This window comes from Macaca mulatta, chromosome 6 (assembly GCF_049350105.2).
Source record: "Macaca mulatta isolate MMU2019108-1 chromosome 6, T2T-MMU8v2.0, whole genome shotgun sequence".
In the NCBI taxonomy this organism is placed as follows: domain Eukaryota; kingdom Metazoa; phylum Chordata; class Mammalia; order Primates; family Cercopithecidae; genus Macaca; species Macaca mulatta.
In genome coordinates, this window is record NC_133411.1 from 148,446,672 (window position 1) to 148,472,103 (window position 25,432).

Below are 25,432 nucleotides of genomic sequence, written 5' to 3' on the forward strand. Positions count from 1 at the left end.
AGTATAGTGACACAATCCACTGCAGCCTTGAACTCCTGGGCTCAAGCAATCCTCCTACTTCAGCCTCCCAGGTAGCTAGGACTACAGGCTCCCTCCACCATGCTGGGCTAATTAAAAAAATTTTTGTTTTGTGGAGATAGAGTCTCACTGTGTTGACCAAGCTGGTCTGGAGCTCCTGGCCTCAAGCCATCCTCCCCCCTTAGCCTCCCAAAGTGTGGGGATTACAAACGTGAGCCACCATGCGCAGACCTGAAATTACAATGCTATGAATCATAATCTTTGTTTAAATATTTTCAGAGTGTGATTTTAACCACCAAAGAGCCTTGATTTGTATAGCAATATTCAGATTACTAAAACTTGACTTCAGAGCCATTTTTCTACAAAGTTAATTATAACCCCTCTCAGTTTTCCATCTTGTTCCTTTCACCTTACACCATAGGGTGAGGACCAAAGGGGTAAACACATCTTTCCCATGCTATTTTTATTTTGTTTCATAATTGTTATGATTGGGGAAGGAGGGTGGTTTGTAAAGAAGCATTAATTTTTACTGACTAATAGCTTAAGTTGCCTACTCAAGGATATAGTGAAAGGGAAATCTGCACATCCCTTGAAGGATGCCTTCCCCTCAAGGAATTTAGAGGGTTTCTTTTTGCTATAGTGGTATGATGCATACATGTATTTGGCTTTCAAAGTTTTAGTGTTCTACTTTATCGGTTTTTTTTTTTTTTTCCTTAAAATTTCTTTTTTTTTCTTTTTTTTTTTTTTTTTGAGACGGAGTCTCGCTCTGTCGCCCAGGCTGGAGTGCAGTGGCCGGATCTCAGCTCACTGCAAGCTCCGCCTCCTGGGTTCACGCCATTCTCCCGCCTCAGCCTCCCGAGTAGCTGGGACCACAGGCGCCCGCCACCTCGCCCGGCTAATTTTTTTTTGTAATTTTTAGTAGAGACGGGGTTTCACCGTGTTAGCCAGCATGGTCTCGATCTCCTGACCTCGTGATCTGCCCATCTCGGCCTCCCAAAGTGCTGGGATTACAAAAATTTCTTTTTTTTGAGACACAGTCTCTATTGCCCAGGCTGAAGTGCAACGGCACGATCTCGGCTTACTGCGGCCCCTGCTTCCCGGGTTCCAGTGATTCTCCTGCCTCAGCCTCCTGGGTAGCTGGAATTACAGGCACGCACCACCACACCTGGCTAATTTTTGCATTTTTAGTAGAGACTGGGTTTCACCATGTTGGCCAGGCTGGTCTTGAACTCCTGACCTCAGGTGATCCACCCGCCTCAGCCTCTCAGAGTGCTAGGATTACAGGCGTAAGCCACTGCACCGGGTTGAGAATCTTTTTATAAATTGAGAATGTTCTACTTTAACTGTCAAAGTTCCTTACCTATCACTTTTTTCTAAACGTAATTATATATACATTCCTCCCTCAGTATCCATAAAAGGTTGGTCCCAGGTCCTTCCATGGATACCAAAATCTACAGATGCTCAAGTCCCTGATATAAAATGGCACAATATTTGCATATAACCTATGCACATCTTCCTGTATACTTTAAGTCATCTCTAGATTACTTACAAAACCTAATACAGTGTAAGTGCTCTGTAAATAGTTGTTATGCTGTGGTGTTTAGGGAATAATGACCAAAGAAGTCTACACGTGTTCAGTACAGACATCATTTTTTCCCCAGTGTATTTGACCCACAGTTGGTGGAACCCGTAGACACAGAGGGCTGGCTGTACTTTCCCTATTGTTCTTTCTCATAAAATAGAAAGTTAAAATTAATGTATAGGTTTAAAGCCAACTGTTAAAACACAGCCTGATATATTTGGATATTACTTTTTTCTGCCTACATGTTCCAACTAGATTCAACTTCAGTTTTCATCATGATGTAGAGATAATCAGTTTTATAGATTGTATGTTTATTTGCTGTAATTGGGTTTTCACTATTTAGATTACACTGCAAATGATGACAATTTTTTTTTTTTTTTTTTTTTGAGACGAAGTCTCGCTTTGTCGCCCAGGCTGGAGTGCAGTGGCCAGATCTCGGCTCACAGCAAGCTCCGCCTCCCGGGTTCACGCCATTCTCCTGCCTCAGCCTCCCGAGTAGCTGGGAATACAGGCGCCCGCCACCTCGCCTGGCTAGTTTTTTGTATTTTTTAGTAGAGACGGGATTTCACTGTGTTAGCCAGGATGGTCTCGATCTCCTGACCTCATGATCCGCCCGTCTCGGCCTCCCAAAGTGCTGGGATTACAGGCTTGAGCCACCGCGCCTGGCCTATTTTTTTTTTTCTTAAGTCGGTATCTTGCTCTTGTCATGCAGACTGGAGTGGACTGGTGTGATATTGGCTCACTGCAACCTCTGCCTCCCAGGTTCAAGCAATTCTCCTGCCTCAGCCTCCTGAGTAGCTGGGATTACAGAGGCCCCCACCATGCCCGGCTAATTTTTGTACTTTTAGTAAAGATGGGGTTTTGCCATGTTGGCCAGGCTGGTCTCGAACTCCTGACCTCAGGTGAGCCACTGTGCCCAGCCATGATGACAATTTTTAAAGCTATTTTAATCCACATTTGTAGTCAGGATAATTCTTGCACAGACCCACTTGGTTAAAAAAAGAGAAAAAGAAAATTTTAAAGGGTAATTTATTTTTCAAATAGGCAATATACACACTTTTATAAAATTCAAAATGTATAAAAGGAATATAGTTCCCATTCTCACCCCTAAGCTTTCCTTCCTAAAGGCAATTATTAACTAGTTTCTTTGTGTGTGTGTGTGTGTGTGTGTGTGTTTTGAGACAGAGTCTCACTCTGTCACCCAGGCTGGAGTGCAGCGATGACATCTCAGCTCACTGCATCCTCTGCCTCCCGGGTTCAGGCAATTCTCCTGGCTCAGCCTCCCGAGTAGCTGGGACTACAGGTGTGTGCCGCCATGCCCGGCTAATTTTTGTATTTTTAGTAGACACGGGGTTTCAGCATGTTGGCCAGGCTGGTCTCGAACTCCTGACCTCAGGTGATCCACCTGCCTCAGCCTCCCAAAGTGCTGGGATTACAGGTGTGAGCCACCGTGCCTGGCGTTTCTTGTGTATTCTTTGGAGATATTTTATGCACATGTAAAGATGGATAGGTATGTGCTTTTTTTCTTTTTTTAAAAAGATCTGTTTCTGAATCCAAATGTGTGTGTGTCTGTGTTGGAGTCTCGCTCTGTTGCCCAGGCTGGAGTGCAGTATCACAATCTCAGCTCACGGCAACCTCCTCCTCCTGGGTTCAAGTGATTCTTCTGCTTCAGCCTCCCCAGTAGCTGGGATTACAGGTGTGTGCCACCACACCTGGCTGATTTTTGTATTTTTTTTTTTTTAGAGATGGGGTTGGTCAGGCTGGTCTCGAGCTCCTGACCTCGTGATCCACCTGCCTTGGCCTCCCAAAGTGCTGGGATTACAGATGTGAGCCACCGTGCCCAGCCCAAATGTACTTTTAAGAATAAAAAACTGGCGAGGTACTGTGGCTCACACCTGTAATTCCAGCACTTTGGGAGGCTGAGGAGGAAGGATTGCTTGAGTCCAGGCATTAGAGACCAGCCTGGGCAACATAGTGAGACCTTACCTCCCCTTTAAAAAGCAATAATAAACAACTTTGAGATACAGTATTACATACCGTAAAATTTAGTGTACAATTTGAGTTTTGACAAATAGGCATATAGTTGTACAATCTCTACTAAAATAATGATTTTGAGCACTTCTATCATTCCTCAGATTTTCTTCATGTCTGTTTATAGTTATTCCCCCCTCTAACTCCCTCCAGCCACTGGAACCATGGATCTGCTTTCTGTCACTATAGTTTTGCCTGTTCTAGAATGTCATATAAATGGAATCATACATCATGTAGCCTTATATCTGGCTTCTTTCACTTAGCAGTATGCTTTTGAGATTCAGCTGTATCAGTGCTGTCAGCCAAGGAAGTGTTGAATGAGCGCTTTAAAGGTCTATTAGTCTAAGTTTGGCTTAGGGTTTTAAAATTATACTGGCTTGTGAAACAGACTGATGGATCTTGTATTCTGCTTAGATAAATCGTAGCGCTTGAGTTAAAAACCTTGATGTCATTCAGCATGGAAAAAAGTAACTCAGTTTGAAAGGAGTGGCCGGGCGCGGTGGCTCAAGCCTGTAATCCCAGCACTTTGGGAGGCCGAGACGGGCGGATCACGAGGTCAGGAGATCGAGACCATCCTGGGTAACACAGTGAAACCCCGTCTCTACTAAAAATACAAAAACTTAGCCGGGCGAGGTGGCAGGCGCCTGTAGTCCCAGCTACTCGGGAGGCTGAGGCAGGAGAATGGCGTGAACCCGGGAGGCGGAGCTTGCAGTGAGCTGAGATCCGGCCACTGCACTCCAGCCTGGGTGACAGAGCGAGACTCCGTCTCAAAAAAAAAAAAAAAAAAAAAAAAAAAGAAAGGAGCAAAAGATTAAAGTGAAATCAAAAGTAAAATTCCACTTAGTGAACATGGCAGGACCTCAGAATTGTTCAATTGTTAAATTCAAGTTATATTTTAATAACCTGTTGCTACAGCAGTGTCTTAAATAAAGCCAGATGTTCTTAGTTATACCAACCTGTGCTGTCAGTAATATTTGAGAATGGGAACTATTACTTTTTTTCTTGAGATGGGCAGAAAATCTCTATTTTAGAGACACAAGATCCAAAAATTGAGATATTTGAGTAAGTTAATCATTATCTCAATCCAGAGCCTTCCTTTTTTCAAACTTTCTTTTTTTTTTTTTTTTGAAATGGAGTCTTGCTCTGTTGCCCAGGCTGGAGGGCAGTGGTGCAATCTTGGCTCACTCAAGCTCCGCCTCCCAGGTTCACGCCATTCTCCTGCCTCAGCCTCCTGAGTAACTGGGACTACAGGTGCCCGCCAACACGCCCGGCTAATTTTTTATATTTTTGGTAGATATGGGATTTCACCGTCTTAGCCAGGATGGTCTCGATCTTCTGACCTCATGATTCGCCTGCCTCGGCCTCCCAAAGTGCTGGGATTACAGGCAGGAGCCACTGCGCCTGGCCCTTTTTCAAACTTTATCTCCGTACTTTATGCTTTGTACTCCAGACTTACAGAGAGGATGAAACAACGTAAGAGTCTAAATGGTTTTTGGATTTAAAAAACTTAGACTTTTCTCTTTTCACTGTTGTAGTTTTAAAATATAATCGAACACTAGTTCTTCTTGAGAACTTTGTTTTTGTCTCAAAAACCAAGCTGAGGGGAAATGGAATATAGTATGATTTCCTGCCTTGTAATTTTTCAGGCATCCCCACCCAATAACAAGTCTCAAGTTTCTGAACTTTTATGTTTAAAAAGCTGAGAAGCTGGTAACTGATTATAAAACATTATTACAGGTAGAGGAGTCTCTGACTAAAAAGCTTTTTTTTTTCTTTTTTGAGATGGAGTCTCGCTCTGTCGCCCAGGCTGGAGTGCAGTGGCATGATCTCAGCTCACTGCAACCTGCCTTTCCTGGGTTCAAGCATTTCTTTTGCCTCAGCCTCTCGAGTAGCTGGGATTACAGGTGTGTGCCACCACTCCCAGCTAATTTTGTATTTTTTTAGTACAGACAGGGTCTCGCTATGTTGGCCAGGCTGGTCTCAAGCTCCTGGCCTCAAGTGATTGGCGCTGCCTTGGCTTCCCAAAGTGTTGGGATTATAGGTGTGAGCCATCGCTCCTGGGAGCTACAAAGCTTTATGGATGGTGGTTTTATTACTTCAGTCAGCCTTTTAAAATACTTTTTTTTTTTTTGGAGACAAAATCTCATTCTGTTGCCCCAGGCTGGAGTGTAGTGGCATGATCTTGCCTCACTGCAACCTCCACCTCCCAGGTTCTAGCAATTCTCCTGCCGTAGCCTCCCAAGTAGCTGGGACTATAGACATGCACTCACTATGCTTGGCTAATTTTTGTATTTTTAGTAGAAATGGGGTTTCACGATGTTCACCAGGCTAGGCTGGTCTCGAACTCCTGACGTCAGGTTATCCTCCCGCCTTGACCCCACAAAGTGCTGGGATTACAAGCATGAGCCACTGTGCCCAGTCTAAAATATATTCTTTCAAAGTTTTTTCTACTTTTAGAACCCTGGTAGTGGACTTCCACTGAAAACATATCAACTTGTCAGATGGTCCAATATAATTTTGGAACATTTATGACTTTAGAAGGTTGTCCCAAGTGTAACCTAATAGTTTTGAGATACTAAAATTGGCCTTAAATTTTTTTTTGAAAAATGAAATGTTTACATTAAAACAGTTTTGGCTGGGCGTGGTGGCTCATGTCTGTAATCCCAGCACTTTGGGAGGCCGAGGTGGGTGGATCATGAGGTCAGGAGATCCAGATCATCCTGGCTAATACAGTGAAACCCCGTCTCTACTAAAAATACAAAAAATTAGCCAGGCGTGGTGGCAGGTGCCTGTAGTCCCAGCTACTCGGGAGGCTAAGACAGGAGAATGGCGTGAACCCGGGAGGCGGAGCTTGCAGTGAGCTGAGATCGCGCCACTGCACTCCAGCCTGGGCAACAGAGCGAGACTCCTTCTCAAAAAAAAAAAAAACAAAAACGGTTTTTATGGCTCTTTAATACATAATACATGTTTTTTGTTTTTGTTTGTTTGTTTGAAATGGAGTCTCGCCGGGCGCGGTGGCTCAAGCCTGTAATCCCAGCACTTTGGGAGGCCGAGACGGGTGGATCACGAGGTCAGGAGATCGAGACCATCCTGGCTAACACGGTGAAACCCCGTCTCTACTAAAAAATACAAAAAACTAGCCGGCCGATGTGGCGGACGCCTGTAGTCCCAGCTACTCGGGAGGCTGAGGCAGGAGAATGGTGTGAACCTGGGAGGCGGAGCTTGCAGTGAGCTGAGATCCGGCCACTGCACTCCAGCCTGGGCGACAAAGCGAGACTTCGTCTCAAAAAAAAAAAAAAAAGGAAATGGAGTCTCACTCTATCGCCCAGCCTGGAGTGCAGTAGTGCAATCTTGGCTTATTGCAACCTCCGCCTCCCTGGTTCAAGAGATTCTCCTGCCTCAGCCTCCTGAGTAGCTGGTATTGCAGGCATGTACCACCATGCCCGGCTAATTTTTTCTATCTTCGCTAGAGACAGGCTTGTTGGCCAGGCTGGTCTCGAACTCTTGACCTCAAGTGATCTGTCCGCCTCAGCCTCCCAAAGTGCTGGAATTACAGGTGTGAGCCACTGCTCCCAGCCCATAATACATGTTTTACCTTCCTCATTGTATTTATTTACTAAGCTCTGAACAAAGCAAAAATGACCCACTTTAAAAATACACATTGCATTGGAGAATCCAAAATACCTTAAAGATTCACCAATCTACTCATCTCTTACTCTGAAGGAATGCTCTTAAAAGAGTTTCACCAGCATGACAGAGAATATTGGTAACAATATAAACTTTAATAATGGATAAAAGGTACATTTACATTGAATATATTTCTTTTCTTTCTTTTTTCTGTAGGAATTGAATGATCTGGCACGGGACCCTCCAGCACAGTGTTCAGCAGGTCCTGTTGGAGATGATAGTAAGTATTTAAAAGGAATAATGGAGTAATAGCATAACAGTGGTTATTTTGTGTGAAGAAACAATTACACCGGGCACAGTGGCTCAAGCCTGTAATCCCAGCACTTTGGGAGGCCGAGACGGGCGGATCACGAGGTCGGGAGATCGAGACCATCCTGGCTAACATGGTGAAACCCCGTCTCTACTAAAAAATGCAAAAAACTAGCCGGGCATGGTGGCGGGCGCCTGTAGTCCCAGCTACTCGGGAGGCTGAGGCAGAGAATGGCGTAAACCCGGGAGGCGGAGCTTGCATTGAGCTGAGATCCGGCCACTGCACTCCAGCCTGGGCGGCAGAGCGAGACTCCGTCTCAAAAAAAAAAAAAGAAACAATTACGCTATAGGAAAGAGGCAGTGTTTAACCTTTAGTGGCCCATGAATGGAGCAACTCTGTGTTCATCCCATTATCACCTGTGTTGTTCATTACATTTTGAATCTTCTGCCAGGTATTGGCTGTATAGTTGTTCTGGTCCTCTCCTACCTGACCTTCATCCCTTCTGGGTATTTTCCTGGAGTGAAGGATTTGAGCTTTTACCTACAGCTAGCTATTATTCTTGAGTAAGATAATACTAAGGATGATAGTATATGTGTCTGTGTCTGACTTTCTACTGGCTCATACTTGTGAAATCAGGTCTTTATTTTTTTCTTGAGACAGGGTCTCGCTCTGTCACCCAGGCTGGAGTGCAGTGGCATGATCTCGGCTCACTACAGCTTCTGCCTCCTGGGTTCAAGTGATTCTCGTGCCTTGGCCTCTTGAGTATCTGGGATTACAGGTGCATGCTACCACGCCTGACTAAGTTTTATGTTTTTAGTAGATTCGTGATTTCGCTATGTTGGCCAGGCTGGTCTCAAACTCCTGGCCTCAGGTGATCCGCCTGCTTCGGCCTCCCAAAGTGCTGGGATTACAGGCGTGAACTACCACGCCTGGCCAAAAGCAGATCTTTATTTTTGAAGTCCAGTTTATCTGCTTAATTTTGTCTAAAATAATCTATGAGATGTCTTAATGCATACATTGGATGATAATTTCCTCTGTGTTCCACTTCATTGCAACATAATTTTTTCCCATATAGTGTCTTTGAACTTTTTTAAAGAGGGGATATTTGAATGAGACTGTGCTATGTAAAACTAATTCACAAAAAACTGTAACATTTTGTTGGGTGTGATGGCTCATGTCTCTAATCCCAGCACTTTGGGAGGCCGAGGCAGGTGGATCAGTTGAGCCCAGGAGTTCAAGACCAGCTTGGTCAACATGGTGAAGCCCTGTCTCTACAAAAAACACACGAAAAAATTAGCCAGGTGTGTTGGTGCATACTGGTAGTCCAAGCTACTTGGAAAGCTAAGGTGGGAGGATCTCTTGAACCTGAGCCTGGGAAGCAGAGTTTGCAGTGAGCCAGGACCATGCCACTATACTCCAGCTTGGGCGACAGAGTGAGATGCTGTCTCAAAAAATAAAAACAGGACTGGGCCTGGTGACTCATGCCTGTAATCCCAGCACTTTGAAAGGCCGAGGCGGGCGGATCACGAGGTCAGGCATTCAAGACCATCCTGGACGAGATGGTGAAACCCTGTCTCTACTAAAAATACTAAACAAATTAACCGGGCGTGGTGACAGGCACCTGTAATCCCAGCTACTCGGGAGGCTGAGGCAGAGAACTGCTTGAACCCAGGAGGCGGAGGTTGCAGTGAGCTGAGATTGTGCCACTGCACTCTAGCCTGGGTGACAGAGTGAGACTCACTCTCCAAAAAAAAAATTGTAACATTTAACAAGTATTTTAAAGTATGTATACTTACAAACACTTGTGTAAATATGTAGATTAAGGTCAAAATGAGTACAGGGTTAAATTAGCTTATGTTTAATAGTTTTGTTTGTTTGTTTTGTTTTTTAAGACGGAGTCTCACTCTCTTGCCCGTGCTGGAGTGCAGTGGCGCGACCTTGACTCACTGCAACCTCTGCCTCCCATGTTCAAGCAATTCTCGTGCCTCAGCCTTCCAAGTAGCTGGGATTACAGGCACCTGCCACCACACCTGGCTAATTTTTTTTTTTTTTTTTTTTTTGAGACGGAGTTTCGCACTGTCGCCCGGAGTGCAGTGGCTGGATCTCAGCTCACTGCAAGCTCCGCCTCCCAGGTTTACGCCATTCTCCTGCCTCAGCCTCCCGAGTAGCTGGGACTACAGGCGCCTGCCACCTCGCCCGGCTAGTTTTTTGTATTTTTTTTTAGTAGAGACGGGGTTTCATGGTGTTAGCCAGGATGGTCTCGATCTCCTGACCTCGTGATCCGCCCGTCTCGGCCTCCCAAAGTGCTGGGATTACAGGCTTGAGCCACCGCGCCCGGCCCACCTGGCTAATTTTTGTATTTTTAGTAGAGACGGGGTTTTGCCATGTTGACCAGGCTGGTCTTGAATTCCTGACCTCAGGTGATCCGCCTGCCTTGGCCCCCCAAAGTTCTGGAATTACAGGCATGAGGTACTGCACCTGGCCTCTAATTGTTTTTTCCTGATTTTTCTTTTTTTTTTTTTTTTTTTTTTTTGAGACGGAGTCTCACTCTGTCGCCCAGGCTGGAGTGCAGTGGCCGGATCTCAGCTCACTGCAAGCTCCGCCTCCCGGGTTCACGCCATTCTCCTGCCTCAGCCTCCTGAGTAGCTGGGACTACAGGCGCCCGCCGCCTCGCCCGGCTAATTTTTTTTTGTATTTTTTAGTAGAGACGGGGTTTCACGGTGTTAGCCAGGATGGTCTCGATCTCCTGACCTCGTGATCCGCCCGTCTCGGCCTCCCAAAGTGCTGGGATTACAGGCTTGAGCCACCGCGCCCAGCCCTGATTTTTCTTACTAATGTTGTGTCTGGGTCCGCACAGTGGCTCACACCTGTAATCTCAGTGCTTTGGGAGGCTGAGGCAGACAGATCACTTGAGCCCAGGAGTGCGAGACCAGCCTGGGCAGCATGGTGAAACCCTGTCTCTACAAAAAAATACAAAAATTAGCCTGGCCTGGTGGTGCATGCCTGTAGCCCCAGCTACCCAGGAGGAGTTTGAGGTGGGAGGATCGCTTGAGTCCAGGAAGTTGAGGCTGTAGTAAGCCAAGATTGCACCACTGTACTCCAGTCTGGGCAACGGGAGCGAGACTATCTCAAAACAAAAACAACAACAAAAGAAAAAAAGAATGTGTCTGGTCTACTAAATCGTGAAGAATGAAAGCAAGGCCCTTTTACAAGGATTACTTTACAAATAAAATAGATAAATATTATAAATTATGAGTCCAAGTACATGTCATGAAAAAACTCATTTACATTATTGTATTCTGACTTACCTAGCGTGAGTAACTGTAGTAATTTGGTACCAAACAAGGCAGACTAAATACCTAAACCATACAAAATGATTTAGTAAGTGCTCTTACACACTATTGTCTCATTTAAGCCTTACAACAACTCATTTAGGTGACTGGAGTAGAAATTTTAAACTGTTTTAGAAAAGAGTCCCATGAGAAGCTCATGGAGATTCTCCGTGTGGACTCGTTCTCAGGTTTTCTGATTCTAGTTTGTCCTTCCACTGTATCATATCAGCCACATCCATCAGTGTACTCTTTCTATTCAGTTGGAAAAGTGCTTTTGTTTTAGGTAAATTCAAGAATGGCTGAAAATCTTTAATTAAAAGTGATTGGAGTCAGGGGACTTGATTTCATTTTTGAAGTTTTCTTTAGCATGCTGAAGTAATTTGTCTTTGCTTTGCTTCGCTTCTGCCATAGTTAGCACTATACATTTCTTTCTCAGATTGAAAAATTGTTCCCTTTGGAGAGTTAAATAAAACTCCCACAGCCGAGTGCGATGGCTCACGCCTGTAATCCCAGCACTTTGGGGGGCCGAGGCGGGCGGATCATGAGGTCAGGAGATGAATACCATCCTGGCTAACATGGTGAAACCCCATCTCTACTAAAAATACAAAAAATTAGCCGGGCATGGTGGTGGGCGCCTGTAGTCTCAGCTACTCAGGCGGCTGAGGCAGGAGAATGGCGTGAACCCAGGAGGTGGAGCTTGCAGTGAGCTGAGATCATGCCACTGCACTCCAGCCTGGGCGACAGAGCAAGACTCCATCTCAAAAAAAAAAAAAAAAAAAAAAAAGTAAGCTGAAGATTGAATGGCCATGTATCTGTTTCCTTCTATCTTCTCTTCCCTCCCCGCCTTTCCCCCTCCCCCTGTGCTGGCATTACAGGCATACAGACGTGAGCCACCACACCCAGCCTTTTTTTTTTTTTTTTGAGACAGAGTCTCCTCTGGTCTTCTTTCAAGGCAGGGGATGACTCTTGCCCAGGCTAGAGTGTAGTGGCGCAATTGCAGCTCACTGAAGCCTCAAACTCCTGGGCTCAAGGGATCCTCCCACCTCAGCCTCCTGAGTAACTGGGACTATGGGTACATGCCCTTACACCCCTGGCTAATTAAAAAAAAAAAAAAAAATATATATATATATATATATATATATAGCAATAGGGTCTCACCATGTTTTCTATGCTGGTCTTGAAATCCTGGGCTCAAGTGATCCTCCTGCTTCTGCCTCCCAAAGCCCTGTGATTACAGCTGCGAGCCACCGCACCCAACTTTCTTTTGTTTTGAACACTTGGTAAATGTGACTGTCTTGAGATCTGTGCATTCAAGTGTAGGTGTCTGGAGATTCAGTCTCATACTATCAGATATTCTCACCGTCCCCTGCTTTTTTGTTTGTTTGTTTGAGACAGAGTCTTGCTCTGTTGCCCAGGCGTGCAACAGATCGTGCAGTGACGTGATCTCGGTTCACTGCGACCTCTATGTCCTGGGTTCAAGCAATTCTCCTGTCTCCATCTCCCAAGTAGCTGGGATTACAGGCATACACCACCACGCCTGACTAATTTTTTGTATTTTTAGTAGAGACGGGGTTTCACCATGTTGGCCAGGCTGGTCTCGAACACCTGACCTCAGGTGATCCACCCACCTCAGTCTCCCAAAGTGCTAGGATTACAGGCATGAGCCAGTGTGCCCAGCCTGTCCCTTTTAACCTCAAGGCTTCATTCAGAATATTAAAGAGTAATCATTCATCTGTGAACTTCACATTTAAACTCTCATAAAACAGATTGTGTAACTTTCAGTTTGCATAATTTGGTTTGATAGTATTAAACCAACATAGTGCTGGGAACTTATTTTTGTTTTTTACTATCAAAACTTTTTATTTTGGTCAATTTTGATCAATCCTAAGATGGATCATTAAATGAAAGATTTTTGAAATAGATGTTTATGTAAAATGTAGCAATATTTTATATTTGTGGGCCAGTATTTCATTCAGTAACTATTTTTGGGGTCCTTTTTACTTGAACTTCTAGTAATTCTTGAGCTATTTCTCCTTTTTTTTTTTTTTTTGGAGACAGAGTCTCACATTGTCACCCACTTGGAGTATAGTGGCATAGTCTCGGCTCACTGCAACCTGTGCCTCCTGGGTTCAAGCAATTCTCCTGCCTCAGCCTCCCGAGTAGCTGGGATTACAGGCACCTGCCACCACGCCTAGCTAATTTTTTGTATTTTTAGTAGAGATGGGGTTTCACCATGTTGGCCAGGCTGATCTCGAACTCCTGACCTTGTGATTCGCCTGCCGTGGCCTCCCAAAGTGCTGGAGCAGGCATGAGCCACTGCGCCTAGCCTACTTGAGCTATTTCTAAAAACATTGTAATGTGAGGCAGGTTTGGTATTCTCTCACTACCTTCTCTGATTTATACTTGTACCTGTAAGACCTAGGGAGTCCAGAAAGGCTTCCAGAGAGTAACCTAAATCAGTGGTTTTAGCAGGTATCTTTATATTCAACCAATGTGACAAAATTCTCAAGATTTAAATGGTAGGCCTTTAAATGCTTTCATTAATTAAATTCTTTCATTAAATAAATAAACCCTGAATGGGTTTTAGTTTCTCTTTCTCTGCCTTTTTATTGGTACTGTAGATTCTAGATCATTTTATGAGAGGCATAAAGATTATTTGTCTTGGTTGCTACATGAGTAATTTTTTTCTTCCTTCTCCTTCACCTGTTTTAAAGACTTAGTCCCGTGCATGTGTTTTTGCTCATTTTTTTGATGATGGAATTTGACCTTAATAACAGTGAAGACAAATTAACATAGTGTTATCAGAATGTGAATAGGTTTTTATTCAGAGTTTAACGCCAATGGATTACATATGTTTAGTCCTATTGGAATGTTAAACAGATATGATCTACTAAACTAAATAGATATGGATTACAGATGAGATCACCTATGATGTTGAGTTAAAAGTTCACAATAATGTAAGAATCTTCTGCCTGGTACAATGGCTCATACCTGTAATCCCAGCACTTTGGTAGGCCAATGCAGAAGGATCGCTTGAGGCCAGGAGTTTGAGACCAGCTTGGGCAACATAGCAAGACCTGATCTTTATGAAAATAAAAATTAAAAAAATTAGCAGGACATGGTGACACTCGCCTGTAGTCCCAGCTGCTCAGTTGGCTGAGGTGGGAGGATTGCTTGAGCCCAGGAGTTTGAGGCTGCTGTGAGCCAAGTTTGTGCCACTGCACTCCAGTCTGGGCAATAGAGTGAGACTCTGTCTCTTAAAAATATATATATACACACACATATCTATGCATATATATGTATGTATATATATACATATATATAAAATACACAGTATGCTAGAGTATCTTTAACTTTTTGTAGTGTGGGTATGAAAGATTGCAATATTAGTTGAAAATATGTGTTTTTTTCTGTCATTTTCTATCAAGAAGGGTATTCTGGCCGGGCGTGGTAGCTCATGTCTGTAATCCTAGCACTTTGGGAGGCCAAGGTGGGTGGATTGCCTGAGCTTAGGAGTTTGAGACCAGTCTGGGCAACATGACGAAACCCCATCTCTACTAAAAATACAAAAAATTAGCCGGGCGAGGTGGTGCACACCTGTAATCCCAGCTATTTGGGAAGCTAAGGCAGGAGAATTACTTGAACCTGGGAGGCAGAGGTTACAGTGAGCCCAGATCTTGCCATTGCACTCCAGCCTTGACAGAGCGAGACTCTGTCTCAAAAAAAGAAGGGTATTCTGGGTATTCTGGCTGGGCACTGCTGGTGGCTCATGCCTATATTCCCAACAGTTTGAGAGGCCAAGGCAGGCAGATCGCTCGAGCCCAGGAGTTTGAGACCAGCCTGGGCAACATGGCAAGACCCTTTCTCCATTTAAAAAAAAAAAAAAGAAGAAGAAGGGTATTCTTTCCATAATTATAAACATTAGCAGCTTGTTGGCATTTCTGCTTCAACCCTGTTGGGGATTCTGCGTTGTCCAATTGTTAGTAGATTTTGATCCCACAGTCTATTTGTGCTTTGTTTGTGTTAGTAGGAAGAACAGGGAATCACAAAAAAGGAAATATTTAGCTAAAAATTTCTGATTTAAGGCCGGTCCTGGTGGCTTATGACTATAATCCCAGCACTTTGGGAGGCCAAGGCGGGTGGATCACCTGAGGTCAGGAGTTCGAGACCAGCCTGACCAACGTGGTGAAACCCCGTCTCTACTAAAAATACAGCAAAATTAGTCAGATGTGGTGGCACGCACCTGTAATCCCAGCTACTCAGGGGGCTAAGGCAGGAGAATTGCTTGAACCTGGGAGGTGGAGGTTGCAGTGAGCCGAGATCGAGCCACTGCACTCCAGTCTAGGCAACAGATCAAGACTCCATCTCAAAAAAAAAAAATTCTGATTTAAATTTTTCTAATAACTTCTTAAGTCTGGTAGTAGTAGTAGCAAGAAAAGAAGAAGATTGATCTTGAAAAGACTAGGAGGAAAGAATTAGTACTTAAATGGTTAATGGAAAATTTAATTTTTATTTTTTTATTTTTTTTTTTATTTTTTGAGACGGAGTCTCGCTCTGTCGCCGGGGCTGGAGCGCAGTGGCCGGATCTCAGCTCACTGCAAGCTCCGCCTCCCGGGTTTACGCCATTCTCCTGCCTCAGCCTCCTGTGTAGCTGGGACTACAGGCGCCCGCCACCTCGCCCGGCTAGTTTTTTGTATTTTTTTTTTTAGTAGAGACGGGGTTTCACCGTGTTCGCCAGGATGGTCTCGATCTCCTGACCTCGTGATCCGCCCGTCTCGGCCTCCCAAAGTGCTGGGATTACAGGCTTGAGCCACCGCGCCCGGCGAAAATTTAATTTTTAAAATTGTCTCAATATTTTTATATTTTGACTGGGTATGGTGACCCACACCTATAATCCTAGCACTTTGGGAGGCTGAGGTGGGTGAATTGCTTGAGCCCAGGAGTTCAAGACCATCCTGGACAACATAGCGAGACCTCATCTCTCTCTTTTTTTGTTTTTTTTTTTAATGAGATGAAGTTTCGCTCTTGTTGCCCAGGCTGGAGTGCAATGGCGCAATCTTGGCTCACCGCAACCTCAGTCTCCCAGGTTCAAGCGATTCTTCTGCCTCAGCCTTCCAAGTAGCTGGGATTATAGGCAATGCGCCACCATGCTTGGCTAATTTTGTACTTTTAGTAGAGACGGGGTTTCTCCATGTTAGTCAGGCTGGTCTCGAATTCCTAACCTCAGGAGATCCACCTGCCTCGGCCTCCCAAAGTGCTGGGATTATAGGTATGAGCTATCGCACCCAGCCGCCCATCTGTATTTAAAAAAATAATAATAATAAAATAATACTTTATTAAGTGCTTGCTTTCTTTTTTTAAAAGTGCTTTCTTTTCTTTTCTTTTTCTTTTTTTTTTTTTTAAGATGGAGTCTCGCACTGTTGCCCAGGCTGGAGTGCAGTGGCACGATCTCGGCTCACTGCAACCTCCGCCTCCTGGGTTCAAGCTATTCTCCTTCCTCAGCCTCCCGAGTAGCTGGGATTACAGGCACCTGCCACCATGCCCAGGTAATTTTTTGTATTTTCAGTAGAGATGGGGTTTCGCCATGTTGGTCAGGCTGATCTCGAACTCCTGACCTCAGGCGATCCACCTGCCTTGGCCTCCCAAAGTGCTAGGATTACAGGCGTGAGCCACCGCACCCAGAGACAAGTTTTATTTTTTTAAGAGATGGCCACATTCTTGGAAAGTGTAGACTGAAATAAATCACTATTGAAATGACATCAGTGTGAAACTGCCCATTTCACTTAAGTTCTGAAATCTTTCATCATGTAAATAATTTCCATGTCTCTCTTTTATATTAAACTAATGATATAACTAGTGACAAAAATAAAATCCAAATGCTAGCATTGTCCAGAAAAAATTTACAGGTCTGTTTATAATTGTTATAAAGGTGAACTGCTGAAACTTGTTCACCGAAATAGTTCGAGTTGAATTAATGCTTTACATCCTCAATTTTATATTAGAAATTCACACACAAGTTAAAATGGAAAAACTGCCAATACCTGATTTCTGTCCCCTATTTTTCCACTCGCAGTTATATACATAGTTACCTTTTGACCCCATGGGGGAAAAATACATCTAACAGAGAACTACCAATAACAGAAAGAAGAAAAATAATTGTTTTTTTTTTTTTTTTTTTTTTTGAGAATGAAATGTTTCCCAATCTTAAGCACAGTCTCCATGTAATTGGCATGCTAGCTGGATGTCTTTTGGCATACTTGTTACATATTTGGCATGAGTAGCACATAAGTTGGTGTCTTCATAAAGGCCCATCAGATAGGCCTCACTTGCCTCCTGCAAAGTACCAAAAGCTGGAAGTGTAGATTTGTTTTGAAGTCCCCAGCAACTTCTTGTATCAGATGCTGGAAAGGAAGTTTGCTAATCAGAAGTTCAGTGGACTTCTGATGAGATCTATTTTCACAGAGTACCACAGTACCAGACCTGTAACAGTGAGGTTTCTTTACCCTTCCGGTAAAAGGTACACTCTTGTGAGTAACTTCTGTAGCCAGTTGCTTCCTGGGTGCTTTACTACTTTGCCAATTTGCTGATAATGTACCTTCTACTAGTCATGATCTAGATACCTCCTTGTTAATCCCCCTTCTCAGCAAGCTAGAGGTAGCGCAGACATTAGAGATGAGGGCGCCGCTGTGGCAGGCAGTGCCTGAGAACACTTAAAAGCAGTGCTTTCTTCTTATCTTACCCAACTCTTACAGCTTTGCGTGGGAATGCAGGTACAATTAATACTCTTCCATTATAACCACAAATTTAAATAACATAAAAGAATTAAGTAGAAGAACAGGTCCCTTGGCCAGTTGGTCATTCTTTTGTCTAATAGTGTTTTTAGCCTTGTTATTGGGGGTTAATTCTAGTTATCAATGTTTTATTTACTCAAATTGTAAGTATATTTGTGATTAAAAATAGAGTGAGATTCATGTGTGTGTGTGCATGCATGCGTGTGAGCATGTGTGTGTGTGTGTTTTAGTCTTGTTTTTATTTTTATTTTTTCGGAAACGGGGTCTTGCTATGTTGCCTGGGCTGGACTTGAACTCCTGGGCTCAAATCATCCTCCCAACTCAGCATCCTGAGTAGCTGGGATTACAGGTGCCTGCTTTTGTGTCTTTAAACAGCATATAAGGGGCTTTTTATAGGACTTCCCTTGAAGATACTAGGTCCAGTTTTAGTGGCCCAGAATGGCTTTGTCCTTGGCTTACACAGTCCATTAAATGGTCGGCAGAGAGTAATATAAGTGTTTCTAAGTACTAGGGAGGGCTCATCTAAGGAAGGGAGCCTCAGCAATTCCTGTCCTTTACCTTTAACTCCTAATCAACGAGCTGCTGCTATTTTTAGGTTCAAGTCCCAGTGAGCAACAAACCAACCATAGGGATTAGTTTCATATTAAGGAGGTTGGAAGGAACTTTAGGATTTGGACTGGCATTCTGGTGGATTTTTATATGGCTTCTTAGTCTTCATGTTTCTTCTACCTTGTGACAAGAGTTATCTGGTTTGGGTTGTTCAAATATAACCCCAGTGACAACTTCCCTTAGGTTGCTCAGATCATAGTATGAATGTTAAGTATACTAAGTAGTAGCTTGCTTATAAATAAAAACTCTGGCTTTTGATCTCTCATACTGCACTTAGTAACATGAGAACATGGAACAAGCACCATTTTCTGCATTTGGAAGATATTTATTTATTGAACAAGTTTATAATTTATTGGAAGTATCCCTAGAGCTTGTAATCAACCTTGGGCTTTTAGCTAATATTTTCTTTTTAAATTTCACTCCTTTTTTTCTCTTTTTTCCTCTTTAACTTATCCTCTACGTTAGAAGAGATGATGCTTTTGTTTCTTTAATGAGGACCAGTAATGTACAGACCTACGCAAGAGTTTTTAGAAATTTGTTCTCATTGTTAAAACCAGTCTTTCTTAATTTGAGTATTATCTACCTTGACTTTACTGTTTTGTCCCCCGTATACCAGCATTATAAAAGAAGTCATGCCCGTAATCCCAGCTTTGGGAGGCCGAGGTGGGTGGATCATCTGAGGTCAGGAGTTTGAGACCTGGCCAAATGTGGCAAAACCTTGTTTCTACTAAAACTACAAAAATTAGCCAGGTGTGGTGGCACTTGTCTGTAGTCCCAGCTACTTGGGAGGCTGAGGCAGAAGAATTGCTTGAACCTGGGAGGCGGAGGTTGCATGAGCCGAAATTGGTGCCACTGCATTCCAGCCTGGGCGATAGAGTGAGACTCTGTCTCAAAAAAAAAAAAAAAAGTATATTATATATAATTGTTTTGAAGAAATGATTTACCCCATGAGGTAAAGAAATAGCTATTTAAAAGTAGAACTATGAGCCTTGTCAATAAGTTTGTTTCTCTGACATGAAGTTTCAAGAAGTTTTAGCCCAAATACTTTTTTTTGTTTTGTTTTTGAGAGAGTCTCGCAGTGGCGCAGTCATGGCTTATTGCAGCCTCCACTTCTCAAAGCCTCTCAAAGTGTTGGGATTACAGGTGTGAGCCACCACACCTGGCTCCAAATATTTTTCATTGAGCGCCTTATCAGTGTTCTAGGCCATTCTAGTCATTTTTCTTGTTTCTTTAGACTGTTACTTTATGTTCCTCATCTTGCTCATACTCATATTATTTATAAATGAATTTGGATTAGAAGGGGAATGATATGTTACTATGGCACAGATACAATGTAGATATTGTTACATGGTGACTTTTTTCTTGTTATTTTTCAGTGTTCCATTGGCAAGCTACAATAATGGGGCCAGTAAGTATTCAGATTAAATTCAGAATAAACAGTTTATGTAATTTACTCATTTTAATCCCACTTTTCTTTTATCAACAGAATGACAGTCCCTATCAGGGTGGAGTATTTTTCTTGACAATTCATTTCCCAACAGATTACCCCTTCAAACCACCTAAGGTAATTAATTGGAATGTGGCAGTTTTTAATGTGCTTTCTATAATACTAATAAACTAGTTTATAGAAAATTTCCTTTCTTTCTGTAGGTTGCATTTACGACAAGAATTTATCATCCAAATATTAACAGTAATGGCAGCATTTGTCTTGATATTCTACGATCACAGTGGTCTCCAGCACTAACTATTTCAAAAGGTAACAATGGGTATTTGATATCAAGATAACGCAACCGTGTCTTTTGTCTTTTTAGAGTTACTTATTTTTGAAAAGATTATTTTTCTTTTAAGAAGAGATAGTAATTCTTCTTATTCTGAAATGGACCTTGAGAACTGAAAATGAGTTGGATTTTTCAAGCAAAAGTGTTCGTTGGTATAGTGACTACTTTGTCAGTTGTGCTACTCAAGCATAGGTTAGAAGATGGACACTGGGCCGGGCGCGGTGGCTCATGCCTGTAATCCCAGCACTTTGGGAGGCCGAGGTGGGCGGATCACAAGGTCAGGAGATCGAGACCATCCTGGCTAACACGGTGAAACCTTGTCTTTACTAAAAATACAAAAGAATTAGCCGGGCATGGTGGTGGGTGCCTGTAGTCCCAGCTACTCGGGAGGCTGAGGCAGGAGAATGGTGTGAACCCAGGAGGCGGAGCTTGCAGTGAGCGGAGATCATGCCACTGCACTCCAGCCTGGGCAACAGAGTGAGACGCTATCTCACAAAAAAAAAAAAAAGATGGACACTGGCATGAATGTTTTTTTAGAGCATAAACACAATTAACATCTCTTCCAACCTTGAGATTCATGAATGGAAAAGATAGATACTATTCCAGAACAGGAAATAGATCAGCCCTTTAGGCAAATGCTTATACTGTGAACATAGACATTAGGTTCTTGAAGAACGAAATATTGGTAAATATTTTACCAGCTCTTGTCTTTAGGTTTCTATATCAATGAACTGAGTGATGTAGTTGTCTTATGTGTTGATTTGAAATTGTACAACCCTTGAACATTATTCCCAGATGAAATCACAGTTGGATTAAAATTCTCTCTCATTATTCCCAGATGAAATCACAGTTGGATTAAAATTTTCTCTCTCTCTCTCTCTCTCTCTATATATATTTTTTTTTGAGATGGAGTCTCACTTCGTCGCCCAGGCTGGACTGCAGTGCTGCAATCTTGGCTCATTGCAACCTCCGCCTCCCGGGTTCAAGTGATTCTCCTGCCTCAGCCTCCCTAGTAGCTGGGATTACAGGCATCCGCCACCATGCCCGGCTAATTTTTGTATTTTAGGCTGAGGCAGGAGAATCGCTTGAACCCGGGAGGCGGAGGTTGCAGTGAGCCGAGATCATGCCACTGCACTCCAGCCTGGCCAGCCTGGCCAGCCTGAGGGACTCAGCAAGACTCTGTCTCAAAAAAAAAAAAGAATCTTTATCAGATCTCACCGCTCTACTCTGAGAGGTGATAAAAGAGCTTACTGGATGTACTTTTGTGAAAATGAAATCAGTTGTTTAAGAGAAAAATCAAATATGGTAATGGATTAATATGTTTAAAATATGAAGTACAAAAATCAGAAAAAAATTCAGATCCTAATAGATGAGTGGACACAGGGGAACCAAAGAATAAATAAATGAATGTTACATTCCCTTTTTTTACCTTTTTAATTAACAAAGATATTTTTAAAAGGAGACAAAATGCTAATGAGGTATATTGAAATGAATACTCTATACTTCAAGTAGAGGTATAGGTTTGTAGAGCCCAGTCTGCCAGTATGTGTTAAGATACTTAATCATCCATGCCCATTTACCCAATAATTCTAGTTTCATTTATTTATACTAAGAAAACAATCCCAAATGCTGAAAAAACTTTGTATGCAAGTACATTTGTGACAGTGTGATTTAGTTCTGAAAATTAGAGGTTACTTACAGAAGAGGAAAAAATAAATGGGTTCTAGCACTTGCATTTAAGAGAGTATTGACCCTAGCCAGGCACAGTGGTTCATGCCTATAATCCCAGCAGTTTGTGAGGCTGAGGTGGGCAGATCACTTGAGACTAGGAGTTCGAGACCAGCTTGGCCAACATGGCAAAACCCCATCTTTACTAAAAATACAAAAATTAGCCAGGTGTGATGACACGTGCCTGTACACTCCTGGGTGTGATGGCGTGTGCCCAACTACTCAGGAGGCTGAGGCAGGAGAATCACTCGAACCCAGGAGACAGAGGTTGCAGTGAGCCAAGATGGTACCACTGCACTCTAGCCTGGGTGACAGAGGGAGACTCTATCGCCAAAAAAAAAAAGTATTGAACTTTACAAATATTGCAAAAATAGGAAAATACTGTGTTTGAGAAAAGCAGAAAAAAGAAAAAAGGCATATACACTGTAACAAGAGTTACATATAAAAGTATGTTAAGTGAGGCCGGGTGCGGTGGCTCACGCCTGTAATCCCAGCACTTTGGGAGGCCAAGGCGGGTGGATCACGAGGTTAGGAGATCGAGACCATCCTGGCTAACACGGTGAAACCCTGTCTTTACTAAAAATACAAAAGAATTAGCTGGGCATGGTGGTGGGCGCCTGTAGTCCCAGCTACTTGGGAGGCTGATGCAGGAGAATGGCATGAACCCGGGAGGCGGAGCTTGCAGTGAGCCGAGATCGTGCCACTGCACTCCAGCCTGGGCAACAGAGCAAGACTCCATCTCAAAAAAAAAAGGATGTTAAGTGGCCAGAAATAGACAAATAATGTTAGTTTTGGTATTTGTGTGGTGAAATGTGGTGTATGAATTTTTGTTTTTTGTTTTTTTTTGAGACAGAGTTTCACTCTTGTTGCCCAGGCTGAAGTGCAATGGTACGATCTTGACTGACTGCAACCTCCGTCTCCGGGGTTCAAGCAATTCTCCTGCTTCAGCCTCCCGAGTAGCTGGGATTACAGGCGCCCACCACCACGCCCAACTAATTTTTGTATTTTTAGTAGAAATTATCTGCTTATAATTTAGCATTTGTTTAACGCATGTGTTTAGACAGGAAGCAACGTAGTTTCACAGTAAAGAACATAGATTCTAGATCCAATTGCCTGTGTGCAGATCTCAGATCCACCTCTTAATAAATGAGACTTGAGACACATTGGCCCCTGTATTCCTCAGTTTTGTCATCAGTAGAAAAGGAACAATAATAAATATTTCATTGTTGTTATGAAGATTAAAGAAGCAAAAACGGACAGTTAACTGGTTCCTTGTAAGTACTCCAAAAACTGGGATAAAGGCACGGTTGTCAAAAGTGTTGAGTATTTGTCATGTTATAACTTGGATGTCAAGACTCAATCTTAAATTTTTTTTTTTTTTTTTTTTTGAGAAGGAGTTTCACTCTTGTTGCCCAGGCTGGAGTGCAGTGGCACAGTCTCGGCTCACTGCAGCCTCCACCTCTCAGGTTCAAGCCATTATCCTGCTTCAGCCTTCTGAGCAGCTGGGATTACAGGGCATGCGCCACCACACCTGGCTAATTTTGTATTTTTAGTAGAGACGGGGTTTCTCCATGTTGGTCAGGCTAGTCTTGAACTCCCAACCTCAGGTGATCCGCCTGTCTTGGCCTCCCAAAGGGCTGGGATTACAGGTGTGAGCCACCACTCCTGGCCACAAATTTAATTTTTAAAGCAAACAAAACTCTGAGGCATTAATTTAAAATTTTTAGAGTCCTAGGCAGAAATAAAAACAGGATGCCAGAGAACCACATTTTTTAAAAAGTTGTAGTGAAGTAGTTTTTTAGAGAAGTGTGTCCCCTTTTCTTTTGGTGGGCCCCCTTACAATTCAAGAGCTACTTGAGAAAGTGTTTATGGACCTGTGCCTGGCCTGGTGAAGGTCCCATTGGTTACACTTCCTTCACCAAATAGCAATAGAGATGTAAATCTAGTAATGGGACCAAGATAAGTGGAATTATGTGAGAGGTGTGTTTTGGTGGGGTGGGGTGGGGTGTTGGAGGCGCAAGATAGCTGAAATTATTGCCATATCTCTTTTTGTTCTTCCCCTTCTCTTGCCTAGCATTGATTTTTTTTCAGCTATTGTAAATGATAAGGACTGTTACAAGTTTGATTTGTTAGGTTCTATCTGGATAGCTATCCTTTAAAATAATTGCAGTGCCATTTTGTTGAATTTGATTGTATTAACTGTCTCAGGTTTAAGGTTTTAATGATTCCCTTTTTGTAAATTGAATGTATGGGCAAGTAGTTCTATGAAACACCTTAATCCTGTATGATATTATTCTTTTAACATATAGTCTGTCTTCAAGGATAGAAATTTTGACCCAGTATTTCCTCTACTTTGAAGATCCATGATGGGGACCTAAATATATATATATATTTAAAAAAAAAAAAAACTGAAAAAAAACGAAAGGAAGCAGATAAGTGTGCCATAAAGCCATTTGATTATATGTTTTTAGAAGTGAAAGTAACTGTCGTTGTAACACTAGTGAAAATACTGGCCAGGTGCAGTAATGACTGTAATCCACTTTGAGAGGCCGAGGAAGGTGGATCACTTAAGGTCAGGAGTTTAAGAACAGCCTGGCCAACATAGTGAAACCCCATTTCTACCAATAATATAAAACTTAGCCAGGCAGGGTGGTGTGTGTCTATAGACCCAACTACTCAGGAGGCTGAGGCACAAGAATTGCTTGAACCTGGGAACCTGGGAGGCGGAGGTTGCAGTGAGCCAACATCACATCACTGTGCTCCAGCCTGGGCAACAAAGCGAGACTCTGTCTCAAAAAAAAAAAAAAAAAAAAAAAAGTAATACTGATGAATATGTATAGGTAAAAGTTCAATGAAGAAACTATACAGGTTATAGAAATAAGAGTTATTGTCTTTACAGAAAAAGGTATATATATCAGCCCATTCTTGCACTGCTATAAAGAAATACCTGAGACTGCATAATTTATAAAGAAAAGAGGTTTGTTGGGCGCAGTTGCTCCGCTTGTAATCCCAGCACTTTGGGAGGCCAAGGTGGGCAGATCACCTGAGGTCGGGAGTTTGAGACCAGCCTGACCAACATGAAGAAACCCCATCTCTACCAAAAATACAGAAATTAGCTGGGCATGGTGGTGCATGCCTGTAATCCCAGCTACTTGGGAGGCTGAGGCAGGAGAATCGCTTGAATCTGGGAGGCAGAGGTTGCAGGAAGCTGGGATCGCGCCATTGCACTCCAGCCTGGGCAACAAGAGTGAAACTGCATCTCAAAAAAAAAAAAAGAAAGTTTAATTGGCTCACAGTTCTGTGGACTATACAGAAAGCATGGCAGCATCTGCTTCCGGGGAGCCTTGAGGGAGCTTTTACTCGTGGCAGAAGGCAAAGGGGGAGCCACCTGTGCCATGAGCCTCATGGCAGTAGCAGGACCGAGAGAGAGATGGGGGGAGGTGCCACACACTATTAGCCAGATCTCATGAGAACTCTATCACAAGAACAGCATCAAAGGGGTGGTGCTAAACCATTCATGAAGGATGCACCCCCATGATCCAGTCGCCTCCCACCAGGCCCCACTTCCAACGTTGGGGATTACAGTTGAACATGAGATTTGTGTGGGGACACAGATCCAAACCATA

At 43.1% G+C, this 25,432-nt stretch overlaps 1 protein-coding gene and 4 long non-coding RNA genes across 10 annotated transcripts in view; 3 read left to right on the forward strand and 2 right to left on the reverse strand.

Moving 5' to 3' along the window:
• UBE2D2 (ubiquitin conjugating enzyme E2 D2) overlaps positions 1 to 25,432 on the forward strand; it is a 69,321-nt gene that overhangs the window by 35,218 nt on the left and 8,671 nt on the right. For 5 of the 6 annotated variants that reach the window (XM_028850090.2, XM_015141015.3, XM_028850093.2 and 2 more), the window contains 4 exons: positions 7,475 to 7,538; positions 19,677 to 19,708; positions 19,787 to 19,864; positions 19,951 to 20,056. In XM_028850090.2, coding sequence (XP_028705923.1) covers positions 7,475 to 7,538; positions 19,677 to 19,708; positions 19,787 to 19,864; positions 19,951 to 20,056 — 280 coding nt within the window. Of the gene's footprint in view, positions 1 to 7,474; positions 7,539 to 16,304; positions 16,447 to 19,676; positions 19,709 to 19,786; positions 19,865 to 19,950; positions 20,057 to 25,432 lie in introns of all 6 variants that reach the window. The other variant, XM_077937100.1, reaches the window with a different exon arrangement.
• Positions 94 to 2,615, forward strand: LOC144329508 (uncharacterized). Its single transcript, XR_013394853.1, has 2 exons — positions 94 to 229; positions 2,247 to 2,615. It is a non-coding gene; the product is annotated as an uncharacterized LOC144329508 (long non-coding RNA).
• LOC144329512 (uncharacterized) lies at positions 732 to 10,133 on the reverse strand. The gene is made up of 2 exons (XR_013394857.1): positions 9,912 to 10,133; positions 732 to 1,183 (listed from the first exon to the last, which is right to left on the reverse strand). It is a non-coding gene; the product is annotated as an uncharacterized LOC144329512 (long non-coding RNA).
• Positions 17,172 to 24,629, reverse strand: LOC144329530 (uncharacterized). Its single transcript, XR_013394875.1, has 2 exons — positions 24,429 to 24,629; positions 17,172 to 18,608 (listed from the first exon to the last, which is right to left on the reverse strand). It is a non-coding gene; the product is annotated as an uncharacterized LOC144329530 (long non-coding RNA).
• Positions 20,289 to 22,177, forward strand: LOC144329511 (uncharacterized). The gene is made up of 2 exons (XR_013394856.1): positions 20,289 to 21,008; positions 21,177 to 22,177. It is a non-coding gene; the product is annotated as an uncharacterized LOC144329511 (long non-coding RNA).